At 36.2% G+C, this 18,813-nt stretch overlaps 1 protein-coding gene across 1 annotated transcript in view; it reads left to right on the top strand.

Moving 5' to 3' along the window:
* KLHL28 (kelch-like family member 28) overlaps nt 1–17,760 on the top strand; it is a 24,923-nt gene extending 7,163 nt beyond the window's left edge. The window contains exons 2-5 of the mRNA XM_008568696.1: nt 7,162–8,060; nt 13,557–14,000; nt 15,973–16,181; nt 17,404–17,760. Of these exons, the coding sequence (XP_008566918.1) occupies nt 7,162–8,060; nt 13,557–14,000; nt 15,973–16,181; nt 17,404–17,567 (1,716 nt within the window). The 3' untranslated portion in view covers nt 17,568–17,760. The remainder of the gene's footprint in view (nt 1–7,161; nt 8,061–13,556; nt 14,001–15,972; nt 16,182–17,403) is intronic.
* Nucleotides 17,761–18,813: the final 1,053 nt, after the last annotated feature.

Raw genomic sequence — 18,813 nt, 5'->3', positions numbered from 1 at the left:
CGGCGGGAGCGCCACCACACTCCCAAGCGGCACACTCTCCAGTGCGCCACCGGGCCAGCCCGTAATTTTTTTTTTTTAAGATGACCAGTAAGGGAATCTTAACCCTTGACCTGGTGTTATCAGCACCACGCTCTCCAAAATGAGCAAACCGGCCACCCCTATGTGGGATTCGAACCCATGGCCTTGGTGTTAGCAGCACCACATTCACCCAAGTGAGCCACGGGCAGGCCCTGTAGCTTATAATTTTGAAGGAGTTACAATTATAATTTGCAATAGTTTTTAAGTAGTTACACTTGTGCTGGAAATACTGTAACTGGTTCTCAAACTTTAGCAAAGGTAAGAATCACCTGTAGGGCTTAAAACAGATTTTTTTTTTCCATCTCTCTGACACCCATGTACTTTCTGATTCCTTACATCTGTGGTGGGGCTCAAGAATTTGCATTTCTAGCAGGTCCCCAAGGACTATATTTTGAGAACCACTGTTTTAAAGCTCTATATTTGAGAAAGTTAAAGTTTTGTGAATTTCTCTTGTCATGTTTCTTGAGAGAGGAAAGGCATCAAATTTAAAATTTTAACAATTATGTTATGACAAACTTTTAGTGTAATTTATATTAAGTTCTCTATTTTTACATCCCCCTTTGAAAGTTTTTAGTTGGAATTGTTTTGGTTGAGCATTAAAAGTATAACTTTTTAACTTAAACTTTATTCTCAATGGTTCTTAAAAGGAATGAACATTGTGTCATTTGCGTTTAGTACAATGATAAAAGTATGTATGGGAGTTCTTTTACAAAATTGTCTTTACCAGTGCCCTTTCATAGACCTATTTTGAAAAGTTTGGTAATTTTATTATTTTGGAGGAAAATGAACCATGGTGGTTTAAATTAATAGAATGTTTTACTTGCTAGTTGGAGTGGTCAGAAAATATTTAAAAGGTTTTAATAACATAAATCTGGGAAAGTGAGATAAAGAAGTACTACAGAGGTATATGTGTAGGGGAACGGCTTTGTCATGGCTCCCTGGTGACCTTGCATATCAGCATATAGGCAAAGGTTCAGAGCATAGGATTGCACCTTATCTGCCTCTTGACACACCTTGTGATTCTCCTGGAATGTGGGAGGATGGGAGGCCTCTGAGGTACTGCTATGAGGTCATCTCCCACTCACCTCTCTATCTTCTCTGGAAGTCTGTCATGAGGCAGTTTCTCTTCACCTCCCTGGTTGTGATGGAGTATGGGGCTTTTAGCCTCCCCACCCCCTTAAGAATAGAGCTGCGGAATGTAAAACTGCTTAGCCAAAGTCTAGATTGGGCTCCTCAACAACTTAGAGGTAGTCAGCTAGCACCTTTTGTTTGGTGTTGTCATTTTTGGTGTGTGGGACAAGATCCGGGCAGCTTACTCTTTGGTTACTTTTCACTGACTAAATAATAACTATCTAAATCTAATAAGCTGTCCGAATCTGAAAGTGGCTTGTTGTATCTTTTCTGGTTAATTGGGCTTTGGTCTTGCCTTGGCTGTATTTGTTTGCTTGACAGCAAGCAAGCTTCCTTCCTTTTTGGGTAAGCATTGAAGCTAGTTACATGGGTTTAGTTGACACAAACCAGCCTTCTTTTTTTTTTTTTTAAAAGATGACCGGTAAGGGGATCTTAACCCTTGACTTGGTGTTGTCAGCACCATGCTCACCCAGTGAGCAACCGGCCATCCCTATATGGGATCCGAACCCTTGTCCTTGGTGTTATCAGCACCACACTCTCCCGAGTGAGCCACGGGCTGGCCCCAAACCAGCTTTTAAAAGGATAATCATGGGCCGGCCCGGTGGCGCACTGCTACAGTGCGCCGCTTGGGAGTGCGGCGGCGCTCCCGCCCAGGGTTCGGATCCCACATACAGACCGGTTCCCGCTCACTGGCTGAGCGAGGTGCGGGCGCAGCACTGAGGTTTGCGATCCCGTTGCCGGTCCCGGTCCGGTACGGGCGCGACACTGAGGGTTGCGATCCGTTGCCGGACACGAAAAAAGACAAAAAGGAAAAAAAAAAAAAAGGATAATCATGATAATAATAAATAACATCTAATAATTATTGAGTGATATGTCCCAGCACATAGAAAGGCGAATTTATTACTGTTTTTTAATACTGTTTTGTCTGTGTTTTACAGATGGGAAAACAGGCTTATCAGATGACTTTCCAAGTGACATAGTTATTAAATAGTACAGATGGTATTGTAACCTGAGCAGCCTTATTCCAGAGCCCAGTCTCTTGAAATTATACTGTCTTGCGTACCCAGACATATGTGTGTGTGTATATATATATATATACACATGTGTGTGTTTGTGTGTTTATATGTTGTGTGTGTACATGTGTGTGTATATAAACAAGTATTTACAAATCTATGTTGTGTCATGCTCTCATATTGTGTTAATGGTAACTTACCAGTCTAGAATTGGATAAACAAAAATTAGTTTAATATAGGATCTATCACCGTATGATTCTTATTTATACTAAAAATGAATATAGCCGATAATTCATTAACTTGATTTGAGAATCAGCAATTCTGCAGTACTTGGTATTGCCTAGGATGTCATTTGTTCAGAGTGGATTTCTTATCTAGTAGTGAGAAATAATGGAATATAGAAAGCTGAATACCTCTCAAGCAAACAACTCAAAGAATTCACTAGTAATAAGATAACATATTTATCAAGCACTTATTAAGTGATAGGTACTAGTCTAAGAACTTCATGTGCATAAACTCATTAAATCCTCAAAATACCCCTGTATTATTATTATTAATAATATTATTATTATCGAGCAGCTTTCATCTCTTGGTTTTGCACAAAATGTTCCTCAGATCTCCTTTTTTCTAGACTCAGTACCCTTAGTTCCATTACCCATAAGACAGGATTTGAATTTCTTCTCTTCATCAGATGCTATAGATTTTTTTTTTAGATCCCTTTTAAAGGATTTATCCAAAATCTGTGCTCCAGATGTAGTCTGACATTTGCAGAGCAAAGCAAGAATGTCTTCTCTCTAGTTCAGTATATTATAATTCTCATAATCAGCTTAAACCCACAGAAGCTTAGTGTGTTAAAGTAGTTCTAAAATTAAAATTCCTAAACCCTTTAAACCTGTTCTACAGATGAGTCTTTTCACTGTTTTTCTATTCTTGTGTAACTGTTTTGGAATCTACTGTAGAATTTTTACGTTTATCCTTCTTAAATTCCGATTCGTTAGATGTCAGGTCTTTTTGGAACCCTATATTGTCCAGTATTTTTGCTGTTCTTTATAGCTTCATGTCATCTGCAAAACCCAGGAGCATACCTTGAGTATCTTCATCTAGGCCTTGTAGCATATCACTAGAGACATCCTTTCAAACCTCATTCCATTAAGTAGTATGGGCATGTTTGTTCAAACAGTTGCTAATTTAGCTAACTGCACTAGCTTATATTTTTTAGTTTTGTTGTCAAGAAAATCATGAAAAGCATTATAAAATTATTTACTAACATCTACTTCAATATCATGTGTACTTTTCTGATCTACATGTCTTCTAAATGTGTCAAAAAATAAACTAGATTAGTCTGTAATACGCCTTATTAATATTAGCTCATCTATCCTAGTCTTACAGATCTTTACATCCTCTTTTAGGTATTTGCAAATCAAATGTTTAATAATTTGTTTTAAAATGTTATCTGAAATTAACATGAATCTTACCAGATTGTAGAATTTACTGTCTTATTTTTTAAAACAATCTTCAGTCCTATGTCACTGGCAATGATTAGGGATCTCATTTGCAGGTTCTTTGAAATGTCTTGGAACATAATTGTTTAGTCTGAGAAAAATATGAATTTACAAAGTAGCTAGGTCTCCTTTTTCAATCCCTTCTCTTATTTTCCATATCCATTCATCTTTCCTCTTGTTCAATCTTCACTTTTCAGTCTAAATATCATTCTCTTTGTTAAATCAGGCAAATGAAAGACAGGGGGATATGTTTTATAGCACAACACATACAATTATATTAATTAGATATAAAGGAATAGTGTACATAAATGCTTATAGACTTACAGGTAAAATTAATTTTGACCTGGATTTTTGAGAATTTTAATTGGAGAAAATGAAGATGAGAGAGGAGAAAGGTTATAGGCAAAATCTGGCATGTGGTAAGAAAATATATGGTAAGAAAATATTTGGAGATAGCAAGTTTTTTTTTTTTTTTGTCTTTTTTCCGTGTCCGGCAACGGATCTCAACCCTCAGTGTCGCCCCCGTACTGGACCGGGACCGGCAACGGGATCGCAACCCTCGGTGTTGCCCCCGCGCTTCACTCAGCCAGTGAGCGGGAACCGGTCTGTATGTGGGATCCGAACCCTCGGCGGGAGCACCGCCGCGCTTCCCAAGCGGTGCACTAGCACAGTGCGCCACCGGGCCGGCCCGAGATAGCAAGTTTTGTATAGAGCTGTATTAATTACATGAGTATTATTAGAGTGAAAAGTCATTGTGGGAAAGAATGGGAATTAGTGAAAGTGGAGATCATGGGAGGAGGCAATTTAGTAAAATAAGACTTAACTGCTATATTCTTAGTATCTCTGTTGTATGGAACTTTATGTTTTAAAAAAATCACTTTCATGTAAACTTTTGAGATAGGTGAGAACGTTCTTATTTTATGAATGAAAAAATTAATACTTAAATTAAGAATTGTGCCAATTCTACATAATAATACTTGACCCAGTTGGGACTAAAACTCATTTATCTTATATCTCCAAGGTATGTTTTCTTCAGTGATACTGTTATACCTCTATTGCCTTACCATAGCACCCTACATTTATAACTCTTATCGCTAACATTTTCATGTACTTTATCTGATTTGATCCTCAAAAACCTTGTGAGGTATATGAGAGTACAAGGGAATTTTTTTTTTTTTTTTTTTTGCATCTGGCCAGTAAAGGTATCCGAACCCTTGACTTTGGTGTTATAACCCTGTGCTCTAACCAACTGACTTACCAGGCCAGCCCTGAGCATACTCTTTAAAGTTGGTGGAAAAATAGAATTGAAAGATCCTTCCATGAATTTTTTGAAGACTCCTTGTATAGTTCAGGTATTATTATAATCTCATTTTTCAGATAAGGAAAATGAAGATGGGAAGAGGTAAAGTTAACTAGATATAAAGTAGCTGGGACTGCTTTCTTAACCACACTGCCGATTTTCTATATCTGCTTGCCTTTCCTACTCTTTATTCTTCACTTTTCAATCTAGATATGAACTGTTCAGTAAAACTGAGGCTAAAAGAAGTTAAATAGATTGAAAAGGTCAACACTGTAGTAAGTTACAGAACATATCTAGATCTAAACTTATGCCTTCTGATTGCTATCTTCGTATTAGTACATATTCTCTTCTGGGAGAAAGTACCTACTGGAAGATCTAGAAGTTTCTTGAAACATGTTCACACCATGATTGAAATAATACTTGAGAATTATTATGGTAGATGTGTGTGGGATTATTTGGAGAGATCAGAAGTGGAGGTTGATATTAGCTGTAAGGTAGATATATTAACATAATTTTTAACTGACTTCAGTGTGAAACAAGTGTGACATGATGAGGTTCTTGACGAAGGTAAAAGTTTTAATATTTGGATTTTGCCACTTAAAAATGCACAGGAATGAAATGCTATACTCTTCCAGTCCTACCAGTATTAATATTAACAGTGTTGAAAATATTTGAATTAATTTGATAATGCTTTTAATATATGAACAAAATCTTCTAATTTTGTTATCCCCTTAACTTGTGTTTGAGGTGTGAGTTAAGGAGGAAACAACTTGTATTGTATGGATGCCTTATGTTCCCTTTGTCTATACTAAGCAAGTGCTGCAATCCATTCTGAAATACCCATGTATTAATTTCTTAAAGCTCCTGTAATAAATTACCACAAACTCAGTTGTTTAAAACAACAGAAATTTATTCTGTCATAGTTCTGGCGGCCAGAAGTCTGAAATTAGTGTCAGTGGGCTGAAATTAAGGTGTCAGGGCCATGCTCCTTCTGGAGGCTCTGGAGGAAAGTCTGTTCTTGCCTCTTCCAGCTTCTGGTCTGCCAGCATTCCTTGGTTTGTGACTGTAGCACTCCAGTCTCTGCCTTTGTAGTCACTATTACCTTCTCCTCTTCTGTCTGTGTCAAATCTCCCTCTGCCTTCTTATGAGGTCCATGGTGATTACATTTAGGGAACACCTAGATAATCCAGGATAATCTCCCCATCTCAGAATCCTTAATCACATCTGTAAAGTCCTTTTTTACCATCTAAAATAACATTCACAGCTTCCAGGGATTAGGATTAGTTTGGGGGAGCCATTATTCATTTTACCACAGTCCTTATTTGTCCACTTTTTCTTCTTTTCTTTCTCATCACTTTTCTTCTTTCCTGTTTTTATTCTATTTCATCTTCCAAAAGCACAAAGCAGCAAGTAGATTGAGTGGGCATTCTCTGAGTTAATGATCAAGAGTTGAGTGTCTATGGTGTAGGTATAGTAAGTCAGCCTTCAATGTCATTCTCTGAGTTAATGATCAAGAGTTGAGTGTCTATGGTGTAGGTATAGTAAGTCAGCCTTACTGCCCTCACTAAGGAACATTGAATTCTATTCACAATAATTTTGTTGGTTTTATTGAATTAATTGACAGTAATGGTAACTTTGTTAAATTCAGCACCCTGTATCAGGGCAACTATTGAATTTTGAGTAAAATATTTGACTTAACATGAAATTTCTTTATACTTAAAGCATCTGTTGATTGGCAGGCATTGATACTATTATTGAGAAAATAGACAAATACTAGTATTGTTTCAAAACTAATTTTACTTTAAGCAAGTTTTTTTTTCTATATTTGGATTTTGATTCAGTGATAACTTAGACTTGAAATTAATGAAGGGAAACAGAATGAAAGAGTTAGCAGAGTTTTGATCCAAAAATTCATTGTGCAGAGACCTTTGTAGTTTAGTGCATATCATGTAACCTTTTGGGCCTCCATTTCCTAATATGATTGTTAAATCCCTTATAACTCTTGAAGACTTTATTAAAGTATTTTAAAAACCAACAAACAAACAACTAATCTGATTTGTTTTATACTATTTGAAAAACAGAATTATATTGGCAAGATTATTTGAAATAACCGTCCGTGCTTTTTGTTTTTCTGTAGATGGACCACACATCCCCGACCTACATGTTTGCTAACTTAACCCACTTACATTCTGAACAACTTCTGCAGGGCTTGAATCTTCTTCGTCAGCATCACGAACTCTGTGACATCATTCTTCGAGTAGGGGATGTTAAAATTCATGCTCACAAAGTGGTACTTGCCAGCATCAGCCCATATTTTAAAGCTATGTTCACTGGAAACCTTTCTGAAAAGGAGAACAGTGAGGTTGAGTTTCAGTGTATTGATGAAACTGCTCTCCAGGCCATTGTGGAATATGCCTATACAGGGACTGTTTTCATTTCTCAGGACACAGTTGAATCTCTTCTTCCAGCAGCAAACCTACTCCAAATAAAACTTGTTGTGAAAGAATGTTGTGCATTTCTTGAAAGCCAACTTGATCCTGGTAACTGTATTGGAATTTCTCGTTTTGCAGAGACGTATGGTTGTCATGACCTTTATTTGGCAGCCACTAAGTATATTTGCCAGAATTTTGAAGCTGTTTGCCAGACTGAAGAGTTTTTTGAGCTTACACATGCTGATTTGGATGAAATTGTTTCCAATGACTGTTTGAATGTAGCTACTGAAGAGACTGTTTTTTATGCATTAGAGTCTTGGATCAAGTACGATGTACAAGAACGCCAGAAATACTTAGCACAGCTATTAAACAGTGTACGATTGCCATTGCTGAGTGTTAAATTTCTCACAAGACTGTATGAAGCAAATCATCTCATTCGTGATGATCGCACTTGTAAACATCTTTTGAATGAAGCCCTAAAGTACCACTTTATGCCTGAACATAGACTCTCTCATCAGACAGTCTTGATGACACGACCTCGCTGTGCTCCCAAAGTACTTTGTGCAGTAGGAGGAAAATCTGGACTCTTTGCCTGTTTGGATAGGTAAATAGAAGGCTTTCTTAAAGGAGTGATGCTTATAGATTTTATGCTTTTTAAATGTGCTAATTTTCTGTATTTTTAAAACAGTTTGATATTCTTTTGTACTTCTCATTATTTGCTTCTTTTTGTTTTTCCTCTTCTTCCTAAAAAACTTACGTAGTTGTTGTAATCACATTGTCATTCATTCTCTACAATACTCAGTTTTTAACCACCCTCCCACAAGTGAACCATTTGAGTTCCTTACTACTACTTCTTTTTCGTTTTATGTCATCGTCATCTTTTTTTTTCTTTCTTTCTGGAACCATTAACATCTTTACTTGAGTCAGACCAGGTTGGAGGTGATTTATTATTGTCAGCTGTATCAGAAGATGGTAAAGAAGAAAGCTAGAAATGTGATGAAGGCAGACTGGTGACTGGAATGGGCTTGAATGAAAATAGCTAATTAGAAGAACAACCAAAGAAAGGAGAAAAGATAGGGTACTGATATAAATCATGGACTTTATGTGCAATTGATTTTTTTCAGTGTAAATATTTTTTAAAGACAATAGTAAAAAGTGCTTTCTTGTCTAATAACTTAGAGGAGAAGGTGTCAGACTTTTTTTTATAAAGGGTCAAATAGTAAATATTTTAGACGTAGTGGGCTGTATGGTATGGTCTGTGCTGCATCTACTCAACTCTCATTGTAGTGAGAGCAGCCATAGACAATGCATAAGTGAATGATCATGGATATGTTCCAATAAAACTTTTGTTTATTAAAATAACTGGTAGGCTGAGGTCTCAGATGGATATGAGGAACAAAATATTGGAAACTGAAGTAAAGGCTATCCTTGTTAAACAGTAGCAAAGACTTTGGCCGAATTGTGTTTATGTTCTAGGACTTTATGGAATGCAAAACTTAAAAGCAATAAACTAGGATATCTGGCTGAAGAATCATCTAAGCAGCAAAGCATTCAAGCTGCTGCGTGGCTACCTTAAACGCATACACTGAGATGTGAGGGGAAAGGAATGACATAAAGATGGAATTTATAGAGAAAAAGAAGCAGGACAGAAAGACTTAGAAAATTCAGGGACTGGCCAGGTACAGAGTGGAAAAGCATCCTTAGGAGAGCAAACCAAGGGTATGCTAAACAGTTTGATGAAGAGATTCCCATGGATACATGGATAGAGAGAGCCAGATGCTATTCATCAACACAAGAGGAGAAAGACCCTGATACAGGTTGAAAGTTCCCTCCAGAGTTCATGTGGAAGATTGAATCCCAATGTAGCAGTGTTGAAAGGTGGGAACTTTAGGAGGTGATTGGATCATGAGAGCCATCCCTTAATGAATGGATTGATCCATTAATGGGTTAGTGGATTAATGGGTTATCATGGGTGTGTAATGGTGACTTTATCAGGAGAGCACATGAAAACGTTCTTGCCGTTCTTGCCATTCTTGCTGTGTGATTGTGCATGTTGCCTAGGGACTCTGCAGGGAGCTCCCACTGAGAGGAAGATGTGGTCCATGGACCTGGAACTTTTCAGCCTCTAAAACTGTAAGAAATAAATTTTATTTCTTCATAAATTACCCAGTTTCAGGTATTCTGAGTGACAGAAAACAGGCTAATACAGACCCCTAAGGTATTTCAGAGAGCTTTGAGACAACTCTTCCATCACAGGCCCAGAGCTCTAGGAGGGCAGAATGGTTTTGAAGGACTGGTCTTGGGTTCTCTCCACAGGCTTACTTCCCAGGGCCGCCTTGGGACTCTGTTCCCTGCATTCCAGTGCAGTGCCCCTTAGCTGCCTCAACTGTGGCTCAAGCAGAACCCTCAGTGTTGCCCCCGTACCGGACCGGGGACCGGCAACAGGATTGCAACCCTCGGTGCTGCTCCCGCGCCTCGCTCAGCCAGTGAGCGGGAACCGGTCTGCATGTGGGATCCGAACCCTCGGGCGGGAGCGCCGCCGCGCTTCCCAAGCGGCGCACTTATCCAGTGCGCCACCGGGCCGTCCCAGAAGTAGGCTCTTTAAGAAGTGATTAGGCCACGAGGGCTCTACCCTCATGAAGAGATTAAATGCTGTTAATCCAGAAGTGGGTTCCTGATAAAAGGATAAGTTTGGCCCCCATTTTCTCTCTGTCTCATACTTGCTCACTATGTGATCCCTTTTTTCATGGGACAACCCATGCCAGATGTTGGTGCCATGCTCTTGGACTTCCCAGCTTCCAGAACTGTGAGCCAAATAAACTTCTGTTCTTTATAAATTACCCATTCTGTGATATTCTGTTATAGCATCAGGAAACAGACTAAGACACCCTCAAAAGACCATAAGTACAAATGCCTTTATCCGTTTACCTAAAAATAAATCATCTCCAGAAAGCCGTGATTTTTAGGTAATCCATCATCATAACCTCTAGTCTCATTATCACTGAGAGGTTTTTTCTCACACCAACCATTTTCCCAATTCTCCAGCACCACTGGGTGTCTAACGATCCAATTCAATTCTGGCAATAATTCTCCAGAATTAGCCCAGACCCATAGGTTAAAGTCTTCGTCTTACAAGACTGTCCCTACTTCAGGTACCAGCCTTTGTCATTACCAATGACTTCAACACATTCAAAATTTTGGTTTTAGACTTTCCACTCTCTGACCACCACCTCCTTTCTTGGCAGCTTATTTATTTCAGTACACACACTCCAATGATTCTTTGTCCCCTTCAGGATTTTTGATCCATTGGCCCTATAATCAGTTAGCAGAACTGACTACTCATCAACCACCACATGTCCTTCACTGCTTACCCAGCTCAGATTTCAGAACATCACTGTCATCATTCTATTTGAATACATTCATTTCTCCCTTGCGCTTCTAACCCTTCATCATATTTATCTAACCTCTATTCAGGCCTTCAGCACTCCCCAGCAACCTATATTTCCCTAATTAATTTACTTTTTCACTTCTTGGGAGGACTGTCTCACACCTTCTGCTCTCTCCTTAAAAACATCTAAAACTAGGGCTGGCCAGTTAGCTCGGTTATAGCATGGTGCTGATAATACCAAAGTACAAGGCTCAATTCCTGTGCTGCCCAGCCACCAAAAATGTATACATATACACAAAATCCATTCCCTTCACCTTCTAACTCTAAGCTGATTACCTTATCTCTTATTCTGCTGAGAAGATAGAAGCAACCAGAAGAGTACTATCTCATCTTCCCATCACTAAATCTACCAAGTTATTTCTAAGATCAACTCCTGCACTTCTCTGCTTCTTTACTAGATTTCATTCCCTTTCCTTCACACAAGGTCTTTGCTTTTGCAGTTACAAACACTGAATCAATGTACTGTAAGTGAAAATCCAGCATATATCCAGCCATGGAATAATTATTACCTAACTAAGTTGTGTCTAATTAAAGTGCTGTTTACGAAGGAAAAAAAGGTTAAGAAGTAGAACTGGATGTTAACTTGACATGTGACATTTTATAATTTCTTAACTTTCAGACTACAGAGGTTTTAGAGGTTATCACAAGTTTATTGAACTTCAAGCAGTAAGTTTATTATAGAATCTGATTTTCCTGGGGCCAGCCCATGGCTCACTCGGGAAAGTGTGGTGCTAACACCAAGGCCATGGGTTTGGACCCCGTATAGGGATGGCCGGTTAGCTCACTGGGTGAGCATGGTGCTTACAACACCAAGTCAAGGGTTAAGATCACCTTAACAGTCCTCTTTAAAAAAAGAATCTGATTTTCCTGAATATGAGCACTTAGGTGACAAAACGAGGAATCCAACACCAAAACTGAAAAAAAAAAATACAGCACTATATGTACATACTATTTCCCTTAATGTTAGCCAGAGCCTTAATATAAGAAACAGTTGGGTTTTTAGAAAATTTCTGTAATTTTGTTTTTCTACTAGAAAATACATTATCCAATTCTAGCAAATGTAACAAACAGTATAACAAAACTGACTATAAATAGGCATTCTGTAACTTTGAATGAATGAATGTACTTTGATAATACTTGATAGAGAATGCGTATTTTTATACTAATGCATTATTGAGGTTGGGGACATTGGCTACTTTTTCCCAACTTTTTTGGGATAATGAAAGATATATATGTGTAAAAGGCCATATATAATACACATGCATGCAGGGTATAAAAAATACCCAAATACCTATTAGCCATCTTAATAGACTATTAACAATACTCTTGAAGTCCTCATGTGTCCCTCCTTGTTGCCATCTCCCTCCCCCAGAAGTAACCACTATCCTGAATTTTCTTGTATTATTTGTGTTTTATTATAACTTTGCTGTACATTATACGTGCCCAGTATACTGTTATGTTTTACACATTTTTTTATAAGTGCGCTAATACTATATGAAGAGTCTTCAAAAAGTTCATGGTAAGATTTGTTATTATCTTTTTATTCTATTTTGTAATGAACTTTTTGAAGTTCCTTTGCATATATTCTTCAGAAATGTATTTTCTCACTAAACAGTGTTTGTGAAATTCATCTGTGAGATTGCATGAGGAAATATTCATTTATTTTCATTTGTATGTGGTATTATAGTATATGGACATAATATGATTTTTTCTTTCTACAATGAAAATTTTAATTTTAAATATTAGAATGTTACACACATACAGAAAAGTATGCAAATCCCAAGTGTATAGCTCAGTAAACTATCATAAAGTGAACATTACAAAGCAGTTAATGAAATAGAACATAACCAGCACCCAGAAGCCACCCTTTAGCTCCCTCTCTGTCCTCTCCAAAGGTAACTACTACCCTCATTTCTAATTCAGAGGTTAGTTTTATTGCTTTTTTAACTTGATATAAATGAAATTGTGAGGAATGTGTTCTTTTGAATACATGCACATTATATGTATAAGATTCACCCCAGTTGGATGTAGCTGTAATTTGTTAAATTTCATTGCTTTATGGTATTCTCTCGTATGACATGCCACAATTTTATCTATTTTACAGTTGGTGAACATTTGATTGTTTTCATTTTTTGGCTAGTACAAATAAACTGCTGTAAACATCCTTGCACATAGACACATGCATGCATTTCTCATGGGTGGAATCTAAGAGTGGAATTGCTCAGTCAGATATACCACACCTTATTTAACCATTCTCCTTTTGAAGGATGACTGTATTGTGCTGCTGTGAACATTTCTGTTTATATGTCCTAGTGCAAAACAGACTGTAGTAGGCATTTGATAGCCCAAATACATAGGAATGAAATTGGCGAGTCAGGGCATGTGTTTATCTTCAACTTTATTAGATAATATAAAGTTGTTTTCTAGAGTAGTTTGTACCAATTTACACTCTCACCTATAGAATATGCATTCCTTGCTCCACAATTTTGCCAACAGTTATTATCTGATTTTACGTTTTTGCCAATCTGGAAGGTGTGGCATGGTTTATTGTGGCTTTAATTTGTGTGTCCCTGATTACTAATGAGATTAAACACATTTTTGTTTATGGGCCATTTTGGTTTTTAAAATTTTATTTTTCTGCTTATTTTTTAGTGTGGAGATGTACTTTCCTCAAAATGACTCTTGGATTGGCTTGGCACCATTAAACATTCCTCGCTATGAATTTGGAATATGTGTTTTAGACCAAAAGGTATATGTTATAGGTGGTATTGAAACTAACGTGCGTCCTGGCGTCACTATCAGAAAACATGAAAATTCGGTAGAGTGCTGGAATCCTGATACAAATACCTGGACTTCTCTAGAGAGAATGAATGAGAGCCGAAGTACCCTTGGAGTAGTAGTACTTGCAGGAGAACTTTATGCTTTAGGTGGTTATGATGGACAATCTTATTTACAATCTGTAGAGAAGTATATTCCCAAAATAAGAAAATGGCAACCTGTGGCACCAATGACTACAACAAGAAGTTGTTTTGCTGCAGCTGTATTGGATGGAATGATATATGCCATTGGTGGGTATGGTCCTGCCCACATGAACAGGTATCTAACTTAATCAAATTTTATATGTTTGTAGATTTTTAAAAGTACCGTTAACAGTGATTTCTGAGTTTTAAACAATTTTTGTGTATGATGAACTTCCTTTTTAAATGTTTTTAGTAATATTGATAGACATTTGGGAAATTTAATCTGCTCCAATTATAATTGTTTTACATGGGAATTTAATACAAACCTAAGAATTAAATTACACTTATTTTATTTTATATTCATTCAATATAAATGGGCTAGAGTTTTAAAACTCAGAAATCTGACAGGTGAAGTTTGACAACTTTAGATTTTGTGTATGTATGTGTGTACAGTATGTATATGCATTGCTAAATAGAATAAAGTAGAAATGTGATTTCTATATGCCTGTGCAATATTATAATGCATCATAAACATAAAGCCTTTTAAAAATATTTCTTTCTGGATTCTTATCCTATAATCATAAATGTATCATTGTGCATTTGAGTTGTGCTGAAGTCTGAATTTGAGATTTCTGTATTTTATGAATAAAGTAGAAATACACATGAGAAAATAAAACTATAAAGTTATTATTATATGGAAAATTAATCATAATTCTGAATCTTTGTTGAAAATTGGTGTTCTGAAGATTTTTATCTCTAGTAGTAATTGGAATGGTATATGCTTTATTGATTGTGAGAATTTTAATGAAAAATATAGTGTAGTTTGTTAAGTGACTGAGAAAGTGATGGTAAAACAGCATTTCACCTATAACTTTTTATTTCTGTTTAAGCTAAAGTATTTCCCCTTTTATTGCTCCCTTAGTTGAAGGAAAAGTATTTGGGGCCCAGGCATGCCTTTCTTCTTCTTTTTTTTTTTTTTGAAACATAATTGATTATACATATTTGTGGGGTACAGAATTAACTACAGACATGCATTTCTATTCTTCGAAAAGCTAAAAGCTGCTGGCAAAAAGGTGTAAGACAAAATGTTAAATATTTTAATTTTGAGATAATGCTCTTGAATTTTAAGGTCTTACTATAGTTTATCAACTCTCCTTATCCAGTGATTTTGGTCTTAATCATGCTGTCCTTTTGGAAACACTTATCTAGTTTCTATTATGAACTCCAGAATGATGTCACAGCCTCTCAAATGCTTAAGGATTTTCAAAAAGTTAGGTCAGGATCAGAACAAGCTCAATAAACTTACCTTTGCGGCTTTGTGCCCCTTCAGGGCAAACCATAGGTTTAAAGGGATTCTGGAATTTTCTAGGGAAGGTTTTTGGAAATTCCAATTTGATTTGGGTTTCTATAATGCAGCTTGGAAATACCAATGGTTCTCTGGAAAGCAGACTTGGCTTAAATCCCTGAATTCCACTCTGAGATTATTATGATTAGCCAGTTTGTGTTATGGAACCTGCAGTGATTGCTTTGCAGTAAACCACATGAATTCTCCTGTGAGGGAAAAAAATAATAAATTGCTCTTTCTTCCTTCTCTTCCTCTTCCCTTTTCCCTCACTGTGTAGAAGATCCTTAGTATATTAAAAATATCTGTATTCAACTTGTGATTTTCAAAGTACTTTCACATGTATACTCATTTGACTTTATTCTTACATGAATTCTTTGAGGTTGTACTATCATTTTTGGAGGTGAGAGGAAATGACTTATTCAGGACTACACAAATTCAAAGTGCTAGGGCTAGCGATCATTTAGGTGTAGGTATGCAATATTAGAACTTGAACTACGGTCTTCTGACTCCAAGTTCTATGCCTTTGATATACCTTGCTGCTTTTACAATATAATGTAATAGCATATGGCTGTTACTGCACCTGGTCCACAAGCTTTTATTTCTGCATTCATATCAACAAAATCTGAACATTTAGGACAAACTTCTCTTGTTTATATCTGTCTGTTTAAACTTTTAAAACCATGGTGGGCTTTAGCTTTGCTTTGGCAGGAAGAGTGACACAAAAGATCTGTGAATTAATTATTTCTTTTGTGAATATTTGCAGTGTGGAGCATTATGATCCAAGTAAGGACTCCTGGGAGATGGTTGCCTCCATGGCAGATAAAAGGATTCACTTTGGCGTGGGTGTCATGCTAGGCTTTATTTTTGTGGTGGGTGGACATAATGGTGTCTCACATTTGTCAAGCATTGAAAGATATGACCCTCATCAGAATCAGTGGACAGTGTGTAGACCAATGAAAGAACCCAGAACAGGTAATAATAATTTATTAATTTCTAAACATATTGGGCAGTATTTTCTGTAGTGATGTTTTTGGATTAGTAGTAGTTTCTTGGAACGTAACAGTAAGGGTATTACTTGTCCAGAAAAAAACTTTTTTTGGTAAACTTGAAAGACAACTAGCTAGACAAAACTATATAGATTTTTTTTACTGTGATTTTAATATGCCAATGTGCATATTATTGTTTCTCAAACTTGGAGTACACATTTTGGGGATGCTGATAAAAGAGCGTATCTTTATAGAAGTTCTTTTTGTCATATAACAGATGTCGTCTTTTTATATCTCACACACACACACACACACAATCCTTGGATTGTTCTGTTTTGTTTTTTTATTGTACATAAGCAATCTATTTGTTCACTTTCAAATGTTTTGTCCTCCTTAAAGGAGTATAATTAATTGAGTAAAATAGGGTTGGATTTCAGGGTTCCTAGAGAAGAAACAAATACACCATTGAGGATAAGGAGAAATTATCATCTTTGAACCCAGGCTCAAGTCACATTATTTTAAGGGGAAGGTTTTAAGTTACTGATGGAAATGCTTTAGGAGTATTCCTTATGTTTACGATTAAAGAAACTATTGAAACAAACATGCAAAGGGAACTGAAATGACAAAATGGAATGAACTATTTCAGTGTTTACTGTAATTAGATTCTTTGGTATCCTTGAAAGGGAAAGCCATAAAAACAATGAGAACTTAAAAAGTTTGTGTAGATGATTTTTTTAAGAACTATGTGGTAATATCTGAAGTAGAATTTGTTAAAGCATAAATTATACAATACAATATATTTGAAAACCTGATAAAATGAATGATTTCTAGTAAAATATATATAAATTGATAAGAAAGCATGTGGAAAGATATATACTACATTCTTTTTTTTTTTTTTTAATTTTTTTTTGGCAGCTGGCTGGTATGGGGATCTAAACCTGTACTGCATTATTAATAGTACTTTCCTGAAGTGGGGAGAGAGGGAGAATAGGATTGCAGAGGAGAGGTGAAGGAAGACTTCAACTCTTACTTTTATATTAAGGTGTTTTTTTTTTTTTCCCAGCAAGCACATATTGCTATAGTGCTTGCATAATTAATAAGATTGTTGAAATCTATTTTCAGAAAGCATTAGAATACAAATTCTTTTATTTTAGTGAGAAATAGTCTACTTCACAGTTAACATGTTTCTTTTTACCCACTTTTCCTAGGAGTTGGTGCTGCAGTAATCGATAACTACCTTTATGTAGTTGGTGGTCACTCAGGGTCTTCCTATCTGAATACAGTGCAGAAATATGACCCTATCTCAGATACGTGGCTGGATTCAGCTGGCATGATATATTGCCGCTGTAACTTTGGATTAACTGCACTTTGACAAGTGTGAACTCTTGGAAATAGTATGGTGGTGAAACTTGTGCTGCATGAAAGGATGCCCAGTTTTCTGAGATCCAAAAGCTGCATTGCTTCCTTTTTAACTTGAAGTGGCATGAAGACTTAAAGTTTTGCTGGGTACTTTGAATTGACAAGTAGTTTTGGTTGCTCTTGAGTACACAATAAATCAATAATCACAAAGAAAAAAAAGGAATGACCTTGCCAGTTGAATTGTGCACTTTTTCCCCTAAGACTGGGATAGACTGATTTTATGTTCATAAGTATACATGTACAGAAAACCTTGCTTTTTTTTTTTTTTAATTTAGCTCTCTTTGATATATATACCATGATTTACTAGGATAAGAGATGCTTTAGATGCTGGAGTGTATTGAATGACTGGAAAGTGGGCTGATACAGCTTGTTGGATTTAAATTCATATGCTTCACATGTTTTATTTGTTTTAAAACAAATAAAGGGCTGCTTTTTCTTTTGGTACTTTTAAGGGTTGTAAATAACATGCCATAGAGAGTCATCTGAATACTCTTCCTGCTAAATGGTTTTAGGGCTGGAGATGTAATAAGTTTGCAAGACAATTGTTTTTACTATTGTGATATTTGGGGCTCTATTTTAAGAAGTCAGATATTTACTGTTTATGCCTTTTATATATGGGCAGGTTAATGCTGGACAAATTTAGTTACCTATCTATGCTATACACATGGATAGAAAGAGTTAATCATATCAAAAGTTTTCATTTTTCTTTAGTAGTATAGCAGGCTTCCTAATGTTGATGTATATATTTGGGAAGTATTTATAGAACCACCCTTAGTGCATATTGATTTATTTCATACATTCTTTTAATAATTTTAGTTTTTTAAGATCTTCATTTGCTTTTCAAAGTGCTCATATATAAAAATGGTGCTAACTGTAAGATTTATAACAAGTCTATAACAGATGCTCTTTTGGATGTTTGGTGTGAGATATGCATGACATGTTTCAATAGTCTTTTCATTTTACTGGCTTGATTCATTTGTGCTTATTAAAAATGTGAGCTATTTTGTTAATGTTAACATACAAAAATCATCTAAATGGCCTGTGTTATGCTTTTTATGGTTCTTGAATAGCGATTTAAGGATATATACATTTTTTATCTTTTTTTCTTGTGCTAGATATTACACATCCTTCTTAGAAATATACGCATTAACTATAAAGCACTAGGCAGTTATCCATTACTTTGTACATTTCTTAGGTAA

Source organism: Galeopterus variegatus, unplaced genomic scaffold (assembly GCF_000696425.1).
Source record: "Galeopterus variegatus unplaced genomic scaffold, G_variegatus-3.0.2 Scaffold432, whole genome shotgun sequence".
Classification (NCBI taxonomy): domain Eukaryota; kingdom Metazoa; phylum Chordata; class Mammalia; order Dermoptera; family Cynocephalidae; genus Galeopterus; species Galeopterus variegatus.
This window is presented reverse-complemented; position numbering and strand designations above follow the sequence as displayed.